At 36.9% G+C, this 23,479-nt stretch overlaps 1 protein-coding gene across 1 annotated transcript; it reads right to left on the bottom strand.

Moving 5' to 3' along the window:
- Window positions 1–11,802: 11,802 nt before the first annotated feature.
- Window positions 11,803–18,699, bottom strand: LOC124454817 (C-type lectin domain family 4 member C-like). The gene is made up of 5 exons (XM_047005567.1): window positions 18,675–18,699; window positions 15,453–15,841; window positions 14,450–14,566; window positions 12,073–12,453; window positions 11,803–11,816 (listed from the first exon to the last, which is right to left on the bottom strand). Exons 2-5 carry the CDS (start codon window positions 15,790–15,792, stop codon window positions 11,803–11,805), a joined length of 852 nt encoding a protein of 283 aa, XP_046861523.1. The 5' UTR covers window positions 15,793–15,841; window positions 18,675–18,699.
- Window positions 18,700–23,479: the final 4,780 nt, after the last annotated feature.

Genomic DNA, 23,479 nt, shown 5'->3' with positions numbered 1-23,479 from the left:
AGGCCCCCAACTTTGTTCAAACACAGTAGATGTAATGTTGAACCACTCGTTTTGAGACCGTTCAAACCAAATGTTTAATAATGCTATTTTATTATTTTCGAGTGTTTTTCCAGTAGGAAACGTTACTAAAGTTACATTTACTCCGCTCATATCTGGGGGGTAAAATCCATTAGGAGAGTTCAAAACAGGTTAATCTCCTTGGTCTCCTTTAAGCCAATCAGCTCCTGCCTGTCCTTGAGGTCCTTAACGTTCTGAAGGCCCCTGAGGCCCTGTGGCCCCAGTATCTCCTTTAGGACCTTGAGGGCCTCCTCGAGGTCACGCGGCCCCTGTAGACGCCGGCTCTCCTCTTGGACATGTTAGACCTCTAATGCTTTGTTGCCCTTGAGGTCCTTGAGGTCCCTGATGTCCTGGAGGTCGTTAAGGCCCTTGAGCTCCTGTGGCACCGGGCGCACCGTCGCTTCTATTGGTCCCATCAGTTCTGTCATCTCCTCTAAGACCCTCATCACTTTTCTCTCCTTTTGGTCCTCGAAGACCCGTATCTCTATGAGCCCCCTGTAGCTCCTGTATCACCTTTTTCTCCCTTTGGTCTTCTAGTACCCGTATCTCCTAGAGCCCCCTCAGCTCCTGTGTTACTTTTATCTCCCTTAAATCCTGAGGGCTTTATACTTATACGTTCTTACCTTATTAAAATGGAAATCACTAATCAGACAAGAAATAAGATTGATTTAAATGGGGAGCAAGTAACTTACACTTTGAACATCCGTCCAAAATTGTGATCATACACGCTCATAAGCGGATTCCCATTCAGAAGCTGTTGCCATAAGGGCTTATTTTCTATATATAATATACTAGGCAAAATGATATTTCCTATGATTAAACTTGGTATAGTTCGTCGAAAAATTGTCAGGGGGTTATTGATTGGAAACATCGTGGGTCTTGCTGGTAAGGCAAAGTGTGCGCTATTTAGTGCGGGGAAGTCCGCAGCTAGAGCCTTAGGATCTCGCGTAGGTAAGTTTGCTCCAAAAATCAAGAATGTGGCCGTGGCGGCTGGTAAAAAAGCAATTCGTGACACGGCTACAGCAGCCAAAGAGGCTGCTATATCGACTGCAAAAGAGCAGTTCTCGCCTGAAAACGTAAGCAGTCTTGTTGCCCATCTCGCCCACGGAGACGTTAAAGGAGTGGCAAGAAAAGCTGAATCACGTGCATCTGCAGTGGCTCGTGCTGCGGCTGAAGCTGGTATTAGTACTTCAAAAACGCGCGCAAAAAGTGCTCGCACTGCTTTTTAACGAAAGAAGCTAGATCTAAACTTAAAGAGCTTGTTGGGACTTCTGAAGCTAGAAAAGCTCTAGTATCGCGCGCTGAAAGCCTTGCTAAGCAGCAGCTGACTTCTCGAGACTTAGGTATTCTAAGAAACCTCGTGTCAGGTAACGGCATAATGTATGCCTAAATATCACATCAGACAAAATATCAGAAATAATAATTAAAATACATCGGTCTGATGATCAGCAAACGCAAAGTTTTTGTAATATATATACTGTACGAACAACAAACTATCATAACAATGGCTACGGACATGATATTCCCAGCACTTCGACTCTTTAACGAGCCCATCGTTGACCACTCTGTTGAGCGTCTGCAGTACAAAAGAGTTCTTCCCCGCGATCCAAATTTCGATAATAAGAATATCAATATCGACACTGAGAAGGTTTACCATCTTATATGGCTTCACAGAGCCGTTCTTGAAGTTCGAGGTCGCATGGTAAAGAGCGATGGCACCAATTATGATGCCGCCGACAATGTCGCTCTGGCAAATGGTGGCTGGAGCCTGTTTAAGACGGTCCAGTTCCAGGTTATTAACAAGACAGTTGAAGAAATAAGTCAGTATGCTTCAACTGTCAACATGATCATGCGGCTTGTATTTTATTCGGATGATTCGTCCAGGAGCATCGCCACGAGTGCTTTCTGGTACCGCGACAGTAGAGCTACCAGTAGGGCTGTTTCTAATAAGCATGTAAACAGAACTAACGCTCAGTTGCTTCCTGCTGCTATTGTAGGTAACGGTGTCGCTTTGAATGGCGGCAACTTCCGGGCTAACTTTACCTTAACTCAACAGAGAACCCTAACTTCAACATTGGTTTCGCAAGTCGCCGCCATCTTCGTAGCGTTCCAAGATGCAGAGCGCTCAGAAAATCAAAAACAAACTATACATGTGTTTGATAATGCTAATTTGCGTCAGATTCATGTGCGGATGAATAAGAATCACAAGTATCCTGAAGAAGAGCTTGAAGTCAATTACACAGCTGCTGAAAGAAATTACAGCAGAGCTTACATGATGTTCCAAGACCCTGCGATGAAATACAGCGACCCGGATACAGGCTCTCAAGTAAACTTAGGAGACTTCGCAAACCTCTTTCTTATTTACAACTTTCACGTTAGTCTTCATCCTGAAGCTTTGAAAAAAGCTCCGGCAAACATTGATGTTCGTTGGATCTTAGGTGGCCCTTTTAATAGTGCTATTAATGCTGGTGGTGAACAGGCGTACCACGTGTACTGCTTCGTGCTTAGGTAGCGTTTCCTTAGGCTCAATGCGATTAACGGTATAGTGGACATAATGGTTTAGTCTGTTTGTCTAATGTGATGATTAGTCTGATGTGATATGTTACGTTTAATTCGATTACTTCGCACCAGAATTAATTAGAAATTTAAAAAAAATAAAAATTTTTCGACTGTTTATATACGCAAATTGTTTTGCAAATGCACAAAAATGTCGGACATTGATAACGCAATATTGTTTAAAGCTCTCAGACCCGCCATGGAGCGAGTAATCACTCAGGAGTTTAAAGGCGCTGGTATTTATCATCCTGGGTCAAGAAGTATAGAAGGTGGTAGCTTTATTGGAAATCTTGTAGGAAAACTCATACCTACGGTCATTAAACTCATGCCAAAAGTGTTACCATCTCTAGGCCTAGCAGCTCTATCAGGTGCTATCCCCGGGAGCACGCAAAAGCAGTTGCTGGTAGTGGTATAGTTAGAAGAAGAGGTATCACACCATTTAATGGACCTGAGTATAATAACAGTTTTCTCGGTTTCGGTAGTAGCTCTTGTAAGTAAGGTCGTTCTTGATACACAGTTCACGGTGTTAAACTTTCAAAAGATCAGAGAACTACCTTGGCAAAAGCAGTTAGAGACAAAAGTGGAGTAACTTTACGAATTACCAACAGCACTCTTGATGGTCTTGATATGCTTACGCTTACTAATACGCAGATCAAGCGAATAATGGGTGCAAGATCTAAAGGATCTGGAATCGATCTAAAATTGTCTAAGAGTCAGATTACAGCCATGACGCGCGCGCAACAAGGTGGATTCCTTGGTTCTTTGCTTACAGGTATAGCTGCTCCCATCGTAGCGCCCGTCCTAGGAAAAACCCTTGGATTAGGAACGTCGGGGGAAGGAGTATACCTCCCCAGGACGCGGTGACGCGGGTGAGGAAGTGGTAGCCGCTATCAAACAAAGATATCAATAGTACAGTAAGTGGTAATCTAAAAGCAGTAGCTAAAGGTTTTAGGGGGTGTTTTCAAAAGACATGCTTCCTAAAGAGCCTCTTTAAGCTGAACAAAGTGTTATAATCAACTTACAAGACTTTCTCCATGGAGGTGGGACTCACTGGATTTGCGCATTTGCTGATTAGTTCTGCGTAGATTACTTTGACAGCTTCGGCTTCCACCATCTGACGTAGTTAAAAGTGGATGGAACGGTCAAAACTTGTTGTTTGCTATTTATGCAACGAGAAACAAGATCGGCGCTCCATTATGTGTGGGTGGTACTGCCTTCTCTTCTTACACGATCGGGTTCACAATCGGTCTGCGACAGATATTCTGTTAGATTTCGATTCGCGCCCTTCTGCGCGTAACGAGCGTATTGTAAAACGGTTTGCTAGATAAACTCTAAAAGCGCGCCAATAACTAACATCGCGATGAATTTTTCATATCAGACTAAATATTTGTGCATTATATAGAGATGGTCATTGCTTACTGTTTGTACTGTAAGAAACAACAACTTGTTGTTAAAGGAAAAATCGAATATACAAAAAACCAACCTACGCTCACGGGGCGCTACCGAGTCTGCGACAGAGGCGTCTCCTAGTTTCTTTCTAAAAGTGAACTTCTGGATAAAAAGAGAAGAAGAAAAAGAGGTTTGAATAATGCGCTTCCATTCGGTACTAATACTATTGATTTGGCAATGAAAGCCGCGGGTAAAATTGATAAAATCAGAAAAGCTTGGTGAACATAACACATCAAACTAAAACATAGTCAAGTGAAAATGACTGTCGCGTTTTGTATGCGTTGCAAAAGACTGCAGCCAGTTTTAAGTGGTATAGTTGTAAATCATAACGGCAACCTTAGACTTGCAGGGCGCTGTGGTGTATGTGGTAGTATTGTTTCTGGGTTTTTTTTCCAAAGAATCTTGTCGTAATGGAGGAAAAATAATCGTTTCTACGGACGGAAGCGTTGAAGAACGCCTCGCAGAGACGTACTACAGTCCTGCGGGGTACCGGCGTGGCATTGCTCCTATCCCAAACCTGGCAAAAGAAGCTGGCGTCAGCGAGGATGAGGCTCATGAATGGCTAACAGGCCATCTGGCAGATCTACTTTCCCGCATTAGCGCGAAGTGCTATCCCATGGTCGTCTACGTAGCAAGTCGGTATAAGGAGGCCCAGGCAATCACAGACAAGACAGCGACTCAGTTTGGAAAGGCGTAAGAGTCTATTTATGCCTGTGGGCCTCTTCGAAGGCCTAAAGTTTTACAAGTCGAACCTGGTTCGTAGTTTCGCGGGGCTGTGCAAAAAGCGTGTGATAAAAATGGTGTCTTAATTCGACAGGGTAAGGTTGGGGTTCATAGAGATCAGGGGATCGTAGAAAGATTCAACCGAATTTTGGCGGAGCGATTGTTCGGTAACCAGTATCATTGGGAGGTGGCTGAGCTTGGAACTCGGATCAAAGAATGGGTATCAAGATTACCTGAGGTGGTTAAAGCGCTCAATAATGAAACTACCTGTTTGACGGGTGAAAAGCCCTCCCTTGCGATTCGGGAGAAGAGCTATAAGGCCAAACCCGCTGCGCTAGCGCTTCGTCTAGTTGGTTTCAAAGAGCGACAATTGCCATCGGATGTTATGGTGCGGTATTTGTATGCGCCTGGTAAACTTGAGGGTGGCGAACGGAGTAGGGCGACCTATCCTGTATGGAGTGTGACCTCCCATCAGGTCAAGTGGGCTGTGTCTGAGGGTGGAAAGCCTGTGTTGTATTATTTGAGCGATGGGCCGAAGATATGCTGACGCAATTGTAGACAAGGAACTCCAAGTGGTGCCCTTTGGGACCAAAACACCACCGGCTTAGTCGATGGGGTCCTGTCACGCTTTTTATGAGAGCTTTCACTAGCATATACTACCTTACGCTTAGCCGTGGAGCAGCTCTTCTACTGTAATTATCAAATCAGAACTAATTATCAGCCTAATTACGCATTTATTATTTATTCGCCTGCGGCATGGGCTTCCCTAGGCCCGCCTGCTAGGGTAGAGATACCATCGGCCGCGATCCAGCGCTTCGTGTCCAGCGGGCTCAATGATGTCTTGTTGACATGTTCGCGGAAGATCTGATGCCCGTGACAGCGCAGCATATCCATACCGTGGCGGAAGCCCTTTGCCTCAAATAGCGCCTCTTTGTACTGGACATGACTGATATGCTTTTTCACGACGGCCTTTTCAACACCTTTGCTTTGCGTTCCTCCAGACCATCGGCTTTCAGGATAGAGTACATCTTAGGCCTAAGCCCCACAAACTCACCAATAGGCGCCCCAGCGCACTCGTCCTTCATTCCCCAGCATCTTCTTGTTGGCTTTGCTGAACAGCGGATGGTCTTTGAGGTAGTTGCTGGTGTCGTATTGACCAGCGTTGCGTCTCATGTCGGCGTACACGTGCTCAGTCTGGATCTCCAGCACAAAGCTGTCGGTGTCGGTGTAGAGGAGCTCTGTTGACGACCTGTATATCACCTTGAGATGGTTGTAGTACCAGACGTACATCAGATGCTTCGAGAGGTCGAGAATGCTCGTGCCTACGAATACAGGCCGGTTGAGCAGCAGACTGCTTTTATTCATATGAACGGCTGCGAGTTCTCCCGCATCGCCAAAGATAAGAGGCCGATTGTATGTCGGCTTGGCGATAAGTTTGCGGAGTCTCTCGGTCTCGCTTGGCCGGAGAAGCTTTACATCGACACGCTTTCGAGGTTCTCCATCGTCTTGCCAAAGACGCTGTTGTTCAGCAGCTTGTAGAGGTTGACTATAAAGTCACTCTTTGCCTTCTTCCGGAGTTCGGTGTTTTTCCGGATGTAGAGCTCCATTCATGAGCTTTGGTCGAAGCAGAGCGCTCTGTGGATATTTTTCAGGCGCATGCCAAGCTGCAGATTCCGATAGTGCAAGACGTATCGGGCCTTGTCGCGCAGATTGGGGACCAGCTTTTCGACCTCGTGAGACGCACCCCCATACATCTGTTTGAAGAGAATTTGCTGGTAATCCGACATCAAAGCGCTGTCGACCTTCAGGCGTCCTGGCGCTAATGGATATGCATTGTGCTCGTCGTGCAGCTCTTCTGGATACTCCAGGTCGACTTTGAGAATGTAGCCCTTCTCTGCATGTACAGGCTGGTTCAGGGCCGTCTTCACTTCCTCTTGGGGGACTCAATCGAACGCGCCTTTCAGGAGCGGCTGCGATATTGCCCAGCCGTACATGTTGTTGGCTTCGTAGTACTGGATCCATCTTTGGAGCTTGCCCGGATCGTAGTCTGTCACCTTGGGATTGTTGGCCTTGTCGAAGCGCTTGCTGGCCATGCTGATGCCACCTCGCAGGCCCTTCTAGATGAAGAGATGCATGTCAATGTCGGTGAGCAGCTCGAGCTCCAGCCCTGTGTGCTTGAGGAAAGCGTCACAGCGTAGGCCCGGGCTCGTGTAATAGTGGGCCGGGTCTAGCCGGTATCGCTCGAGGCACAGCTTTCGGAAGTTGTCGAAAACGTCAGCGAGGAGGAGGACATCGGTCCGAAGGTAGAGGACGTGGTAGTCGCCGAGGGTTGTAAAAGACGAAGGCGTCCCAGAACCTTTTTCTTTTTGGCGTAGTCACCGTCGGTGATGCCTTCGCCTTAGATCTTGTTGTAGAAAGCCTCCTTCGGCAGGATGCTCTCCTCGTCCAATCGGAGCCAGCTGTCCATGTACTCGTAGGGGGAGATCCCCTTCCGGAGCAAGAGGGTAGGCCTCTGGAGGTTCGGCTCGTAGTCAGCTGTGATGCGCATGTCTTGCGGGCCACTGGCTTTCACCAGTCCATCCTGGCATGAGAGCATGAACTGGGTGCTGTCGATGAACCGGAGCTGGCCGATGCTGAACGAGATGTATTTCTCGGCGTTGTTGGGGATACAGGTGACCTTCCCTTCAGTCTATGCAATAGTCTGCATGATGAGATTGCTGTCGTAGCCCCGCAGGTTGTGAATGACAAACGTTATGGTTGTCGTCTTCGGGCTCATCACCTATGGAGCTTCGCCCACATGTGATGAGCTTTCCGGGTAGAAACCACGCACACTTGTTCTTGCCCTGCCTCATGGCTGTCGAACGTTTGGATTACTCTATGAGAGTATATCTCTCTAAATAATAGACCTCGATGGCTGGCAGGGCAGGCACGGGGTGGTCCAGCCGTCTTTGGCTCCTGCCAATGTCCTGGGCTTGACCTTCGCTGTAATTATGCTAGCGAGCTAGAGCTGGGGCGCTTAGATTTGTGTATACTCCTTTTCAAACTGTGAGGTGCGCTAGAAACGACGCTTTCTCAAGGTGAAGTGCGTCAGCGGCAACGCTCTGTATACCACTGTAACAGCAAAACTGGACTTGGAACAGCAATCGAGTTACGTTTTGCAGGATAATCGGATTATATTAGGCAAATCTGAACGGCGTAATAATACGATGATTTATAAAATCTGTCACTTAAATGTGAATTTTGAGTACGTCAACAAATGCATTTCATGTGTTTTTTTTAGTGTTTTTTGGTTAAAGGGCTTATATTACGAATTTTAGCACCCCTTTTTTATGAGCTTAATTGAAAATTTGGATTATTTAAAGAACTATGACATGTCGCTGGACTTAAACAGATAAATATAAGTTCCTTAATTTTGCCTCCAAACTCGGGTACTATTTTCGAATTTTTTACGACGCCATATTGATACTTGTGACGTAGATAGTTGAACACGTCTGTTTCCGTCAATATAATATTATATTATAGGAGGTGATTTTGTTGTCGTTTTTCTTGTCTTAAAAACAAATAATGACAGTATTTTTAATAAAATATTAAAAAACAAGTTTTCCTGAAAGTATGTCCTCAAATCAGTGCTCAGATAATTCGAATTCGATGTCTGAATGCGTATCTGATTGGAGCTCGGAATCCATGGGTTATGTCAAACATTTAAACGACTTCGCATATGACCATGAACCGCTCGCAGGAGATGGTGATGAAGTGCACACTCCAGATGATCCCAATAGAATTCTCCCTGGGACATTAGAACAACGAAGTGATGGCGTTATTCCACTCGGTGAATGGTAAGTTGTTGTTTTCTCCTGTTTGTAATATACATAAAGTTACTTTATAAACCACAATGCTCCCACGTTTCAGGTGTAATTGTCAATGCTGTCATACCGATTTGTTAGAAGGCGCATTAGAGTACAGATGCTGTAAGGAAATAGGACCAGCTTTGCAGAAAATGACATTCGATGGCAGCATTGAGATAATATCCTGCATAACACAGTATGCCAAATTTGGGCCTTTAGTTCATGAGGCTGTCCTTGAAAACGTCGGGCCATTATTGAGAGATAGGAATGGACGTGCTTATTGCCGCCAAGCATCACAATCATTAAATATGTAAGATTGTAAATTGTATGAGAAACAATGTTATCATCAACATTGTTTCATCAACAATAATTAGTCCAACCTTTTTATTTACTTCAGGTACTTGAGAGCTGTGGCATACAGATGTTTGATGCGATGGTTTTGTGGGTCTATGGGATGGGAGAATACTCGGGCTTTACCTGCTTGTGTTTACCACTTTATTCGGAACATGTTTCCTTCAGCGATGGCTTATGAAGAGTATGTCGAATAATCTACAAAACTTATATCGAATTTACATATGACAAAAGAAAAATTAACATAAACAAGCGTAAACTTACTTGTCTTCGCTTTCGATCGGTTATTTCGTCCTGTAATTGTTCAGGAATCCCAGCGACGTCAATGGTTGGGATAGCATCTTTCTTCAACCTTCTTTTGAGCTTGACTTGCAAGCTCAAATTAAGGTGAAACCAAGAATCTTCAAAATGCGCAGAACACAGACACGAGGTAGAGGAAGCCTCAAAACCCGGTCTATGTTTATGCACAAAATTTACCCATTTTCTATGTCTTTGCGGCTCTGTTCCTTTTTTAGGAAACAGATGCATTGATATTCCTTCGGTTTTTGGGTCATTGGTGCAACTAATTTGATTAGGTCCGCCAGCAACACAGCGTTTTCCTCCGCGCTTCTTATTAAGATTACTAGTAGAATACGCCATGTTGATATATGTGTTCAACTAACTACGTCACAAGTCATTAGCATACCGATCTAAAAATTCGCAAAAAAATGCTGAAAATCGTGACTTTGAACGTCCGTAAAATCACTTTCACCAATCCAATTCCAATTATAATTGCAGATTTAAAATCACTGAAAAAAGGTCTTTCAATTTAGCTAATAAAAAAGGAGGGGGCTAAAATTCGTAATATAAACCCTTAAAAAAATAGACTCAATAAACTGAATAAACTAAGAAAATATATGTTTAATGTCTGAATTTCAAGATTTTTTGCCGAATTCTGACCGTTTCCTGTGCCACATTGGATATCCCATGGATCCGCCCCTGTATAATACGTATTTACCGACTGGGAGGTCCGTATACGGAAAAAATATTTTCACAAGGTCTGCAACTTAATGTTGAGACTAAAATTTGATGCTTTTCAGAAAACTTCGCTTTGTCTGGACAGTAAAATGGAATCTTGCAACGACATTTTTCATCTGAATACACCTTGCTTACTTGTTAAACAATTTACATCGCTTTCAAATCAATTTTATAAAATTTGCATTTCAGTTCGTAAACAAATACATTGCGAAAAAATATGTTGAGACTAAAACTGGATTTTCTACAAACTTTGCTTCGTCTGGATAGTAAAATTCACTCTGGCTATGATAAATATCATTTTAGGACATTCTGCCTACTCGTTCAACAATTTACATCGCTCAAGTTTGTATCCAATGGAGCATAGGCATTCGTAGGATCCTGGGATATTTATGCATGAGTGATCTTTGCCACAAGGAGAAGACTGACATTCGCCGATATCTAATATTTCACAATAAAGTTGTTTGAAAATGTGTACCATAAATTAAGCAATTCTATTTTATGTCTAATTTAAAGATGTGTAATAAATAAATATGAAATTTTTTGTTTAATTTATTACTTTTGAATATTTCTTAATTGATTTTACGAGAATGTAAAAACATAATTGTCCTAAAATTTTCAAAGAATTTTCATGAAGTCACGTTAGCTTGCAACATAAGTTAAAAGATCTAGAATGACCAACTTACTGATACATTTCTTTTTGGATTTGTCAGGAATGTATCCAGTACAATTAGTAATTTATTTGTAAATCCAACACAACTTTTTAGATTCGTTTAGACAAATATTTTTGTAAATCATACAGACTACGTTTGATTTTTTGCAACAAGAATGCGTCTATTAACAGAATACATTAATTAACAATCATTTACTGTACACGATAGAAGATTGCTCACCAAGGGCTACAAGCAGAACCACACATAAAGAAAGTTAAATCTGGTAGTGGGATTGATAAGGTGGCATTTATGATATAAATCAAATCTAGTTCTTGCATAGCTAATAGGACTATGAATTATGAAGTGTGACGTGTACCCACGACGGTTGCTATTTTGAATTATTATCATCATTAATAAAAAAATGAAAAACAACTTAGCCATTTAAAGCAATGAGATTAGCGTTAGAAAAATTCACACAACAGGGGCATATTAATTATCTCCCCCTGTCGTTGCAAGTGTCGGAAATTTTGAGTTTGTTAATTCAAGATGTTGGATTTTCTTTGCAAAAAAAGATGCATCGACTAACAAACTTATATGAAATTAAAGCATATCATCTATACCAAACAAACTGGACGGTTTACCCGCAATTAATTCTTTTGAAAAAATTTTTTACAAGAAATGGAAAAATCATATTTGATCAAAGCATGTCGTCATAGATATGCATATCTTGGTATGAAAAGCATAGGTATTTGGAGACGTTGCATCTTGCTGTAAAACTTTAAAAAAATATTATTCAATCAAGCCTTATTCATTGCTCCATCAAGCAGTCTTCATTATCAAATTTATTGTTTTCTAAGTAAATAAACACAGAAAAACCAACAAAACAAGACTAAATACAAGCAGGTCGGCTACAACCAGGTCCAAAACTAGAACGTTGATAGGAGGGGGGGGGGGTGGTGGTTGAATATTCATATGTGTGCGAATATTCATGTTTTGTGACCTAATGTGCTCAGCAGTAGGGCGTAACGGACAAAGAAGTTATGAAAATAGGAATGGCTAAGAAGGTATGGCATTTTCATTATTGCCTAAAACCAGGTCTTTTGAATTTATATAAGTTTGGGGAAGCTTCATCTAAGGTTCCGTTTTTGACACATTTACTCGGTCAAACCTATTAATAAACATAATTTTCAATTATATTTGATATTTAAATGACCATTCCATGCATACCAGTTCTTTATTGAATTGACATGTTTAAGTATGAACCAAGATATACTTGCAAATTTTTAGATTGGCCAAATTTGGTACCACATTATTTTTGGAATGCACAATAACTAAAGAATGCACCCATTTTACCACAAAATAGTACATTTATGTAAAGTACCTAATGTATTGATAATTTTAGAGCTACTCACAGTTTACATTACCTCTCTCACGTTGACAAATGAAGTTATAGTGATGCCCACATCTTATGTCCTGCCAACTGTTGTAATAATAAATAACGCAGTTCTCTACATGACCAAGATTATTAGGTTCTCCATAACGCCATGATGTGAAACTGGCCTTGCCATTTTGAACTGTGTAGAACTGTTTGTCGCTTTTCTTGCGATACAAACCAATAAAATGACGTTTATTGCCTTTTCTCAACATGATTCTGTAAATGGCATTATTCTCAGCATTATTTTTTGGAACAGCAAGATCTCCTCCCATCTGTTGACAAAGTTTTCTTGCTTTTCTCCATGTTGTTACTTTTGTACTGAAGAAATAACAAGATGATTCTATTTGCAACCAATCAGAAGGACAGCTTGCTAGACGGATGAAAAAATAAATAAGACAACAATAACAAGTAATTATTTTCAGAATGATTTGTACGAATAGAATAGAATATTTAATATGCATTTTTTAACTGTAAAAGCTGATTAAAAATGCTTAAACAGGCAGGATTGTGTTTTGCAGACAGATGTTGTTTAAAACAAGTCTTTCAATACCTAAAGGGTTTTTAGAATGAGGAGGGTCTTTGAGCTGGTTTTGTAGAGTAGCCTCAAGTTGCAGAGTAAAGTATAATAAAATACAATTCTTAAAAAAATTGTATAGAAATTGTAAATCAAATAAAAGAAGTTGATTGTGAAGCTTATGTAGTCCGGCTAACACTTGACATTTTAATCATAAGGGGAAACCTTTTGTGTTTAAATGGATGGTTATAATAATCGTTAAGTGTTGATGTGGATTTGTTATGTATTTATATTGTGCATAATCAACTGTCTGTTTTAGACTAAAATATAATTCATTCCATAATGTTTTAATGGAGAAAGAAATACTAAAATAAGGAAATCATAACATCAAAAATGTGCATGAACTTGAGGTAAGCTGTCAAATATAGCTCATTTTACGCCCATTTCAAAAATATTCCTAATTTTCCAGATTAAAGTCAATTTCATTGTAATGTGTGCTTAAATGAAATTTTTTTTATGTCTGAATAAAAAATTCCAGTCTAATTCTAATAGCGTTAAATTGAAAAGTAAGAAAGTCATTTGAAATTTTATTAAACCCATTAGAAATTTAATGCCATCTACTGAAAAACGTTATTACACCTTATTTACATACATTTTTTGACCTTATTTATTGTACCTCTTAAAAATATTGCTTATTTAGGTTTGAAAAGGAAGTGAATTCTTAATAGTAAAACCTAATTTTCTTACATCGAAAGTTAACAAGATATGTATGAATGAATATTATCAGTGCATACCACCCATACTAAGCGGCGGATGACTAATTGCGTGGCCTGTAAGCTTCAAAAAATTTGTGGGACTTTAAGTGATATAACTTTCTCTTAAAAATTTCAGTCTTTTGATGACGTTTCCGTTTCTTATGCTCCATTGCCTATGCTTCAATTTTGTTACTCATAGTGTAAACATTATAGAATAAATTTAAATTTCGAGCGAGATAAACTCACTACTTTATGAGTTCTATACATAGAGCATTACAATAGTATATCGTGCAGTTTCCAACAGGATATATTATAGAAATTTTGAACAATTATCTCATCTATAATGGCAAAGAGTAAAAACTATGTTTAAAGAGAACAGGACTTTTAAAAACGCGGGAATGTAAGCTTCAGCCTACATAGCATACTGAGTAATCAGACAACGGCCATATTTGTCTGTTCTTGGAATAAGTTTATAAAGCTACAATCCATTGGTTGAAGACATTGGATGCAATATTATTGAGGTGCACACATTCTAGGAGGTCTGGAAGCATGTCTGTCAAAATGCTTTTTAAGGTTTGGATTTACAGAACTCTTAGTTTTTGAAAGCCAACCGATGATAAACTCAAGACTATCTAATATGGTGTATCTAGGTTAGCAGGGCCATAGCTAGATTACTAACTTCAAGAGGAGTGTTAAACCTAACCCTAACCTTTACCCTAACCCTAACCCTACACCCTGCTTAATGTAGAGAATATCAAAATGTGTTATTGCTAACATATGCTATTGTCATTTAGAGAACCATACACTTTCAATGTAGTGTGCTGATGGAGTTTTAAGTGTATTGAAGCTTTTCATAAATTTATTACTGATTTCCTGCTTGATATTATTGATAATGATGAACTTGTATGTTTGGCTGTAAGCCTTATTTTGTGGTTACATCTAAAATGTAGATGCAGCAAATTCCTTGCACAGAAGCAACAGCACAGAGAACATCTCAGGATTCTCAACAAAGAACAAAGTTTTAAAACTGCACAAAGATGCTCTTTATTCAAGATCGGCGATAAAAAATCTTGATAAAGACAGTAATAAATCCATACCGTGGCACGAGTTACATTCTCCAAAGTATCCTTCCATACACGTGCAGTTCAATGTTCCATTAATTTTACGATAGTATGTGTTGGGTCCACACAAAGGAAAGTGAAAAGTGCTTGTTGCTATATCCATCAATAAAATTAAAAATAAAATTAACCAGGGATTTTAAACAAAACATATTCTTCCTCAAAGAACACAATTTGTCACTCAGTATGCACGTTCACGTACACAGAAAGCAAGTTTGTAATGCAATGTTGGTATTTTTGGTGTTACGCATTTCGTAAAAACAAAACAATTAAATAAATGTTGAAAATTTACAGAGTATGAACAAATTTGCTGGCTGCTGGGGACACTATAAAGGATATACTAAAGAAGTTAGATAATTGAAAAATGTTCAGAAAATTATCAATTCATCAGTAGTTCTCACAAAATGTGTCAAAGCTCAAGTATTTTGGCATGGCTTTGCCTTGTTTATTTAAAATAAAATAAAAAAAAATTAATCTCGAAAGCCATGAGATTACTTCGTGATCTCCTGAATTTGAACAGCATGCACAAAGAAAATGAAAAGTTTCAAATTTAGTTTAATCCAAAAATGTAAAAGTTTAAACTCTGTTTTGCAATATACTGAAATTTTAAGAAATTTGATAAACTTAAGCTCACTGCACAATTTGGACGTTTTGTCTTACAATCTATTTTCATGAATTTTTTTATTTAAGACTGATTTCAAGCCCAAGTGATTGTTTAAATGATGTAAGAAACAATAAAGACTTAAATTTAACACCAAATAAGTTTGATAAGAATAGACAAACGGCAAAAATGTCCAAATTAGACACTTTACACTTTGAACTTAATGCTCATCAAATTTTCTATAATTTTGGAAGGAAGAACAACCGTTTACTAAGGCAATGTAACTTTCAACTTTTTATCGTTTTTCTATTTTATGAACATTAGCGTGGGAGTTTTTGCAAGTCTTAGATTATTATGTCAAATAAGTAAATATTTAACTACCGTTTGAGTCAGGAGTGATACTGTTTATAGCTACAGCCAAATCAAGATAACCGTTGATTACAGGAAGAAAAAATTTTCGTCTCGTGCGTTGATCTGTTGTGTTATGGACACTAACGACACTTTGTCCAACACTAGTCACGATATAAATGAAATCCCCAAATACTGCCATGGGACCTCCTGAAGTTCCAAAATCAATTACATTTTGGGAGTAGTAATCACAAGAAAAAACATTTCCGTTTGAAACTCGCCAATAAATCTTCTCTTTAGCCATGTCAAGCGTTAGATCAAGTGCTATTGACTGAAGTGAAACTGAAAAAATATGATGTTTATTTGCAGTCATGTTCCATAACCATAAGAAACGTTCTGTACTTTCTGCCAAGAATAGATACCTTGATAAAAATATTTGTTTTGCACATTAGTTTTCTCTATACGTACTGAAATACATAAACAATTGGCAGGCTAATATATGCAAGAAAGGAAAGATAGGATACTTTTTTAGTTTAGACAAAGATGTTGTCAAAGTATTCAGAACTACCTTCATATATAGACGGTTTAATGGAACATATTCATAAAATTTGATAATATAGCAACATAAAGCTATTGTAACTAACAGGAAAAGATCACCTTTATCATTTGAAATCTCTCTTTTAAAAACTGAACTAAAATATATGAAGTAATTAAACATTGCTTGTGGTTCAGAACATAATAATAAATGTAATATGTTATTTTTATTCACATAACTTTTATAATGATTGGTATTGTTTGTGATCATTGTGAGAATGAGTAATTCGGTAGTTTGGAGTGGCTGCTGAATGAATTGTGTTGGTAACTGATAATGTTGAAAATTAGCGTGGAATTTTTGTTAGAATTGAAAATTTGGTGTTGGTAAATGATATGCACCATTTAATATAGATATAAAATTAAGAAAGCTTTGTCATTTCAATTTTAAGCTTTCTTAATTTTTCAGTTTCATCTTGCATGAAAAGTAGCAGCTCCTTGGATGGATCATCGTTTTTGTTGATACTTTTTTCTGTTTGTTTGGAAAAACGATTTTTTATACTATCTTAACATTCTCTTTTTAATTGTCAAATTTTTTCATTTTTTTTCTGAAAAATCAGAAAAAGATTGACACTGGAGCTAACGGTATTGGCATCATTTAAAAATGATGATTCTATCGCCATGTCATATTCGTGTTTTTAAGAATCTTTGGATTGGACAAGCTGCAAAACCTGCTTGAACACTATGGCCTTTACTTTATCGAAAATGTTTGATGCAACTGGCAGTTTTGATTATTATTGATACATAATTGCATTCTCATATACATTTCTTAAATATATTACGCATTTGAGTAACAGCAAAGTTCATGTGTTCTTGTCGTTCATTGCACCTTGCCCCGAACTCTTTAAAAACTTTCTCGTGTATATTACCGTTCTTTTGGCTTTTTGTGTTCGTGAAACTTGATTTTCTCTTGTAATATGATAACAATTAATGCCTAACATAAAGTTATAATTAGAGCTATAGAAATAGACCAAAAGCTGTAAAATTGAATTTATACTGACGTTTCGTCCTTACTGAAGACATATTCAGGCAAGTAATAATTTATAATGAGATTTTAAGACAAGATATTGTATTTACAAAAGGTGTTAAATTACGTCTAAAGGAGGTGGCGTCAAATGGATTACATGATAAAGAAGTTGGAAAGTAAAATTTAGTGAAGTTAAGAGAGGCGAAGAGTGAAGGCTTGTATTTATTGATTAGAAGGCTCTCATGAATGGAGAGTTCATAGGAATCGTTAGAAGAGGAAATTATTTTAAAGTCATAAATTATTTATAACATATTCAGAAAGTTCTCGCTCCACAAGGCTTTTAAGCCAATTTCTTTTTAATCACATGATTATTATCTTCAGATTCATCATTAGTGGAGCAGCTACAGACCTAACGTTTGCCTAAGCTACACTAAGAAACACTGCATGAACTAAAGGTCGTGGAAAGATCTTCCATTCAGATGATTTGATTGGATGTGTGATTGGATTTATTAAAGGGAAGTGTACAGCCACTTAATTTGCAGCTCTCGACTTTTCAATATACTCTGCCATTCAATGCAAGTTAAAAGAATGCTTGAAAAACTATAAACTTGATATATTGATTATGTTTTTTTAAATTCCCACATTTTTGAAAACTAAAATCCATTTTTATATTTTTCATATAACTACGTTGGAATGTGTGTAGTTCTTTTTATCTTCATTACAAAACGAAAAGTTGATGTTTTTACGTTCACCACATTCGTGAATATTTTAAAACTTTATTGCCATTCCGTATTGAGATTGTTGCACATCTCTTACACTGCCTAAAAAAGTATACAAAGGAGCACAGTATAGCAACAAACAATGCTCCCAAATTGTTGAAATCTTTTGTGTAGGGCTTATCTTATTAAGCATATGATTACCATGGAGGCGTCAAGCAAATTGCTTTTTCTGACAAAGAAAAGCCCTCTTAGGTGGCTAGCCGAAGCCAGTAATGGAATTAAATGTACAACACTAAGTTGCACAGTGAAGTTGTACTACTTTTTTGTAGGTTGTGGAAAGCCAAGGTTCTGTGAGTATTTGACTAAAGTTTTATGTGCAAAGTAATTATTTAATATTTTATTTCAGTTTCTACCGCTCTGTTTTATTTCATTTTATGACTTCATCATATATAAACATTGATCCCTCCGTTGTTACCTTTTTTCTCAAAGCTCTTTGGTTGCTCCACATAAATATCGCTGTCGATTTTTGCAATTTCAGGATCTGCATGTTATTTTCTACTGCATGTGTGCTGAATAATCACACGAAATGTGTTCATTATTGCAGTTGGTTTTAAATGCCTTATAGTCACGCAATAAAATTTTGCTGGCCAAATCTCTCCGAAAGACGTTGATTTTAATAAAAATCTGTCGAACTATATGACGTTTGTTTCTTTATAGCAAACAAAATACTTAATGTTCGCTCCCTTGGGAAAAAGCAAGTTTTGATTTCCCTGGAAAATCGATATTTTTTTCTATTATTAAACCTTTAAATAACAAACCATAATACGGACTTATAAAATTCAACTTTTCTATTAAATTAAAACACCGTCTCTAAAAACAAAACCTCTTACCTTACTTAAGAAAACCCTCCAATAGATTGAGATAATTTTATAATTTTACGCTTACAAGTAAATGAAAAAAATTTCAAAATCGCCTTACCCATGTTTTGAGTCAAATGCAATGCTGGAAAATTGTAAGCCTGGTTGAAGCCTCATAACACTTGTATTTTTCTTTTTCAAATAAATTTGGTAGATAATGTTCGTGGAGTCAATGTAAAAGATACGATGACCAATCCAGTCAACTGTAATATCATGAACAGAAACATTTTTCGCAAAAATTTCGTTTCTAGTCAAGTCAAGATTTCCCCGTTTGATGTCTTTGTCATCAATGTAGTAAAGCACATTCTCAACTACATCAATTTCTATGTCATTATAACTTGATGCATGGTTGGATTTATTCTTACTGGAGCCATTAATAGTGCTGACATAAATATCTCCAGTAATAGAATCAACAGAGTATATTTTATCAAAGCTCATAATAATCAAATATGGCTTTGGATAAACATCTAAATAAATAATAAAAAAACTATAAATAACAACGATGAGAGTGGATTGAAAAAATGCAAATTTTTATAGACTTTGCAATCATAAAATTTTGTGAAAGACCAGGATAAGTATTTTTAGAAAGAATTTTTCACTGTAGAAATATTACTAATAACTGAAATTGGATTGGCTGCACAACTTCTACCTATTTTTGTTGAATATGGTTTTTGGTGCTATGAACAAGAAACTATGAAAATTTGTCAAAACTAAAGATTATACCTTTGTAAAAACACATTTCTGTTTGCATTTGCATCATTTCTTTGTTGTATTGTTTTACTTCCTTGCATGCAGTTGTGTTATCGTCATTGCCATTTTTATCAACGCAAGTTTCCATCCATTCTTTCACGTTGTCTTTTAATGTCTTTAAGCTTTTCTTGCAGATTGATATGTCGTCACTACCATTTACTATTTGGCCACTAATAGACAGGATTATGAGAGTCCCAAGAAACGCTTTTGTTGAGCTTGATATCATCTTTATTTTCTATTTATTAGAAGGTGGACGATTAATATTTCTTTAAAGCTTTTGTAGTAAAACATTTACTTTATTTATGAAAGGCTTGTCATCAATATAATCATATAATCATTTGTTCTTAAACTTTTTTTGGTATATAAATCAAGTATTGATTTCTATAATTATGTAACATTTTAACTTCCTTCTCCAAAAAGTATGTTCACGTTTGCTTTCAGATAATTTATAATGATTGGATATTGTTACAATAGATTAGACAAATTGTTCACTACCAAGACTCATGTTTACAATAATTCATATATGTAGAGTTCATCCGCCTAGAACGCGTTGTGAATAGATGTAGGGTTTCTAGCAAACGAATGCATAGAAAGAAATAAAACATTTCAATGTCCACTATAAGGAAATGATGCAATATATGAAATTCACCAAGAGCGGTTTAGAAAAAATTTAAAATGGGTTGATTTCAAATTTGCTCATGTTAACTCAGTTTGCCAGATGAATGGCAAAGACGTATTGCTTAACTAAGCCAGCAAAATTAAATGCCAAATAATTTGTTTCGCAATGTTTAACAGACTAGCAGGCCTCTCTGTAACTACATGTCGTCTAGTTACAGAAATGAAGGCCGTTAAACAATACATGATATTCTGCTTTACAACATCTGTCAGTCGTATAGAGAAGTTCGACTCTCATAATTATATAAATTCTGAATTGAATGAAATTTATGAGTATTTTGACAGAACTGCTAAAGTAAAGAAAATCTAAAAAGCTAAAAAAGTTTTAATTATTCAAATATTTTGTTTCAGACAATTAAAAGGCATTTACTATCTGTCAAAAATATTTCTGCAATATTGAATAATTGTAACAGAAGAAACAAGAGACGAAAAATGTATAATTTATTTTGCATGCATTCCTTGCTTATTAAAATGACTTCTGTATTGATGTTTGATGATGATTTGCCCCATTTCAATTTGTTGAATTATGTACCTCTCTTTCTTTATCATTTCCCTCAATCCTAAAGCTTAGTTTTAATGGCCAATCAAATATTCTTTATCACACATGCATTCAAGTTTTAGTTTACTATCATTCTCATGTAAAAACGTAAAACAGTTTGCAAATTTTTATTATTCTTAAATGTCTATGATAGTTAAAAAACATTTTTTTGTTATCTCTATTTAGAAAAAAATACTTAATGATGGTTGCTTCAAATATTTTTGATGTAGCTACTATTTTCTCTGGCGTATCATTAGAAAGTGTAGATAAAAGCGGACGGGACGCGGACGGACGCGGGCGGACGGATGATGTAAGACGAACGTCTGTTTGTACGAACGTCTGTTTGTTGTGGGCGGGAATTGCAAATGATTTATTGTAGGAGTTTCACAATAATTTGAACGAGCTTTATCTTTCAGGATATATTTTTTGACCTCATTATTTAAAGCAATTAATTATGCATATTTCAATTTCAGTCAGTCATATAGAGTGTAACGCAATGAAACCTCACTTAAAGTATACTTTCAAGATGTAACTGACGCACTAACTAACTGCTTCTAACCTCAGCTTTCAAAGGAAGTTCATGTTGAAAACTGCAATATACGTACTGCTTGCCAAATGACAAGGTGACGGAAAGCATTATAGTGCAGTAAAGATGAACAGGCTCACCCACGTAAAGGCCAACATGAGTGAAATGCCATTGACAAAACACGAAAAAAATATATAGAGGTTCCATTGCGTTACACTCTATATGACTGACTGAAAATGAAATATGCATATTTAATTGCTTGAAATAATGAGGTCATAAAATATACCCTGAAAGATAAAGCTTGTTTAAATTACTGTCAAACTCCTACAATAAATCATTTGAAATTCCCGCCCACAACAAGCAGACGTTCGTACAAACAGACGTTCGTCTTACATCTGCGTCTGCTGTCCGCGTCCGTCGTCTGCGTCCGTCGTCCGCGCCCGATTTTTATCTACACCCCATTGGAAATATGATATAATATATTTCCAGACATTCATAAATATAAATAAGTAGAACTTTATCTTTAGTTGTGATCAATCAATTCGTTTTTATTTCCATCATAAGGATAGACATAAATGATAAAAAGATTTGCGAAACGGTAAAAGATTTTTAAATAATTTTAAATTAGTCAAATTAACAAATGGCAGCTATGTATACATGAAGCATGCCTGCGCTAAACTTAACTACAGAAAATGTTTAAAAAAAACATACAAAAATGTTTCATAATGCTTTAAGTATTTTAAAAGATAAAGATTGTATTAGATTATCTGTTGGATTACGTATAAGCATGACTATGATAAATGAAATGTATGGTCTTGTTAAGGAAATTTATTCCATAAGAACTATTGTTCTTAAATTATGTGATAAGCTCTGAATTTTAGGTTTTCTTTATGTTTTCATTACTTACCATAGAAGAGGCAATTTGGCTATCAATGAAAGTTCTCTTTTGAGTTCTGACGAGTTGTTTTCTATTCTTCTCAAACAGCAGCTTAGAAAAAATGTAACTGAAGTAGAAACTGTCTTGTCCAAAAGTGCTAGTAATATTGGCTTTTTGAATTTTGATATCAACACAAGACAAGTACTTTTCTGTGGACGGGGACACAAATTTTGATGGTTTTCAATTATACTTTGGATAAAGAGCCAAAATTGCAGAAATTTAGTGTCAGAAAAAATGTGCAACAAAAATATTGTTTCAACAATTCGAAGAAATACCTTTTACATTGAAAATAACAGACCAAATTATTTTAATTCCTTATAACAACACCCCGGGAAGAAATATGTTTATTTTGACGTTATTCAAATTGGTCAACTATTTCAAGTGTCTCTATAAACTAAAAGAAAAATGTGCACTGCAGATGTTAGTTTCCGCTCATAGATAAGATATTATAAAGCCAAAAAAGGAGTATGGTCTATAAGCAAGTTTTGTTCAATTTTTATAGTTCATTATAATATGTTTTACCCTTTTTTACTTAACCTAACATGAAACTTTCTAAAGTATATCAAATTCAAACAAGGCTAGTTTCTTAGGTAATTATCTTTATACATCCCATTTCACATGATTTTAATTTCTCATGTTTTTAATGAATTTAGTTTATTTCAATTTATTCATTCTCTTTCCTCTCTCAAAAAAGCAGAAAATAAGGACAAAAAAGACACATTAATGGTTGCAGACCCCCATCCCCCTAAACATTTTCAGAGCAAAATTTTCGACTTACAATTTACATGATATACATGATATTCTGTTTACAACATCTGTCAGCCGTATAGAGAAGTTCGACTCTCATAATGATATAAGTTTTGAATTCAATGAAATTTATGAGCATTTCGACAGAATTACTAAAGTAAAAAAACTTTAAATAACTAAATAGAGGAATTCAACTTTGAAGTATCAAAAAGTTTCAATTCTTCAAATATTTTGTTTCAGACCATTAAAAGGCATTTGCCATCTGTCAAAAATATTCTTGCAATATTGAATAATTGTAACAGAAGAAACAAGAGACGAAAAATGTATCATTTATTTTGCATGCATTCCTTGCTTATTAAAATGACTTCTGTATTGATGTTTGACGATAATTTGCCCCATTTCAATTTGTTGAATTATGTACCTCTCTTTCCTTATCATTTCCCTCAATCCTAAAGCTTAGTTTTAATGTCCAATCAAATATTCTTTATCACACATGCATTCAAGTTTTAGTTTACTATCATTCTTATGTAAAAACGTAACACAGTTTGCAAATATTTTATTATTCTTAAATGTCTATGATAGTTAAACACTTTTTTTTGTTATCTCTATTCAGAACAAAAATACGAATGATGGTTGCTTCAAATATTTTTGATGTAGCTACGATTTTCTCTAGCGTATCAATGGAAATATGAT

This window comes from Xenia sp. Carnegie-2017, unplaced genomic scaffold (genome assembly GCF_021976095.1).
Source record: "Xenia sp. Carnegie-2017 unplaced genomic scaffold, XeniaSp_v1 HiC_scaffold_3, whole genome shotgun sequence".
Taxonomy (NCBI): domain Eukaryota; kingdom Metazoa; phylum Cnidaria; class Anthozoa; order Malacalcyonacea; family Xeniidae; genus Xenia; species Xenia sp. Carnegie-2017.
The sequence above is the reverse complement of the archived record's forward strand: the minus strand, read 5'-3'. Positions and strand labels throughout refer to the sequence as shown.

What these genes read in the sequence shown, in the direction of transcription:
- LOC124454817 (XM_047005567.1), bottom strand. Translation starts at nt 15,792, where the DNA reads ATGACTGCAAATAAACATCATATTTTTTCAGTTTCACTTCAGTCAATA. An exon ending in TATCACTCCTGACTCAAACG is followed by an intron (nt 14,567 to 15,452) that starts GTAGTTAAATAT and finishes TGATGGATATAG; the next exon opens with CAACAAGCACTTTTCACTTT. An exon ending in AGAATGTAACTCGTGCCACG is followed by an intron (nt 12,454 to 14,449) that starts GTATGGATTTAT and finishes TCATCCGTCTAG; the next exon opens with CAAGCTGTCCTTCTGATTGG.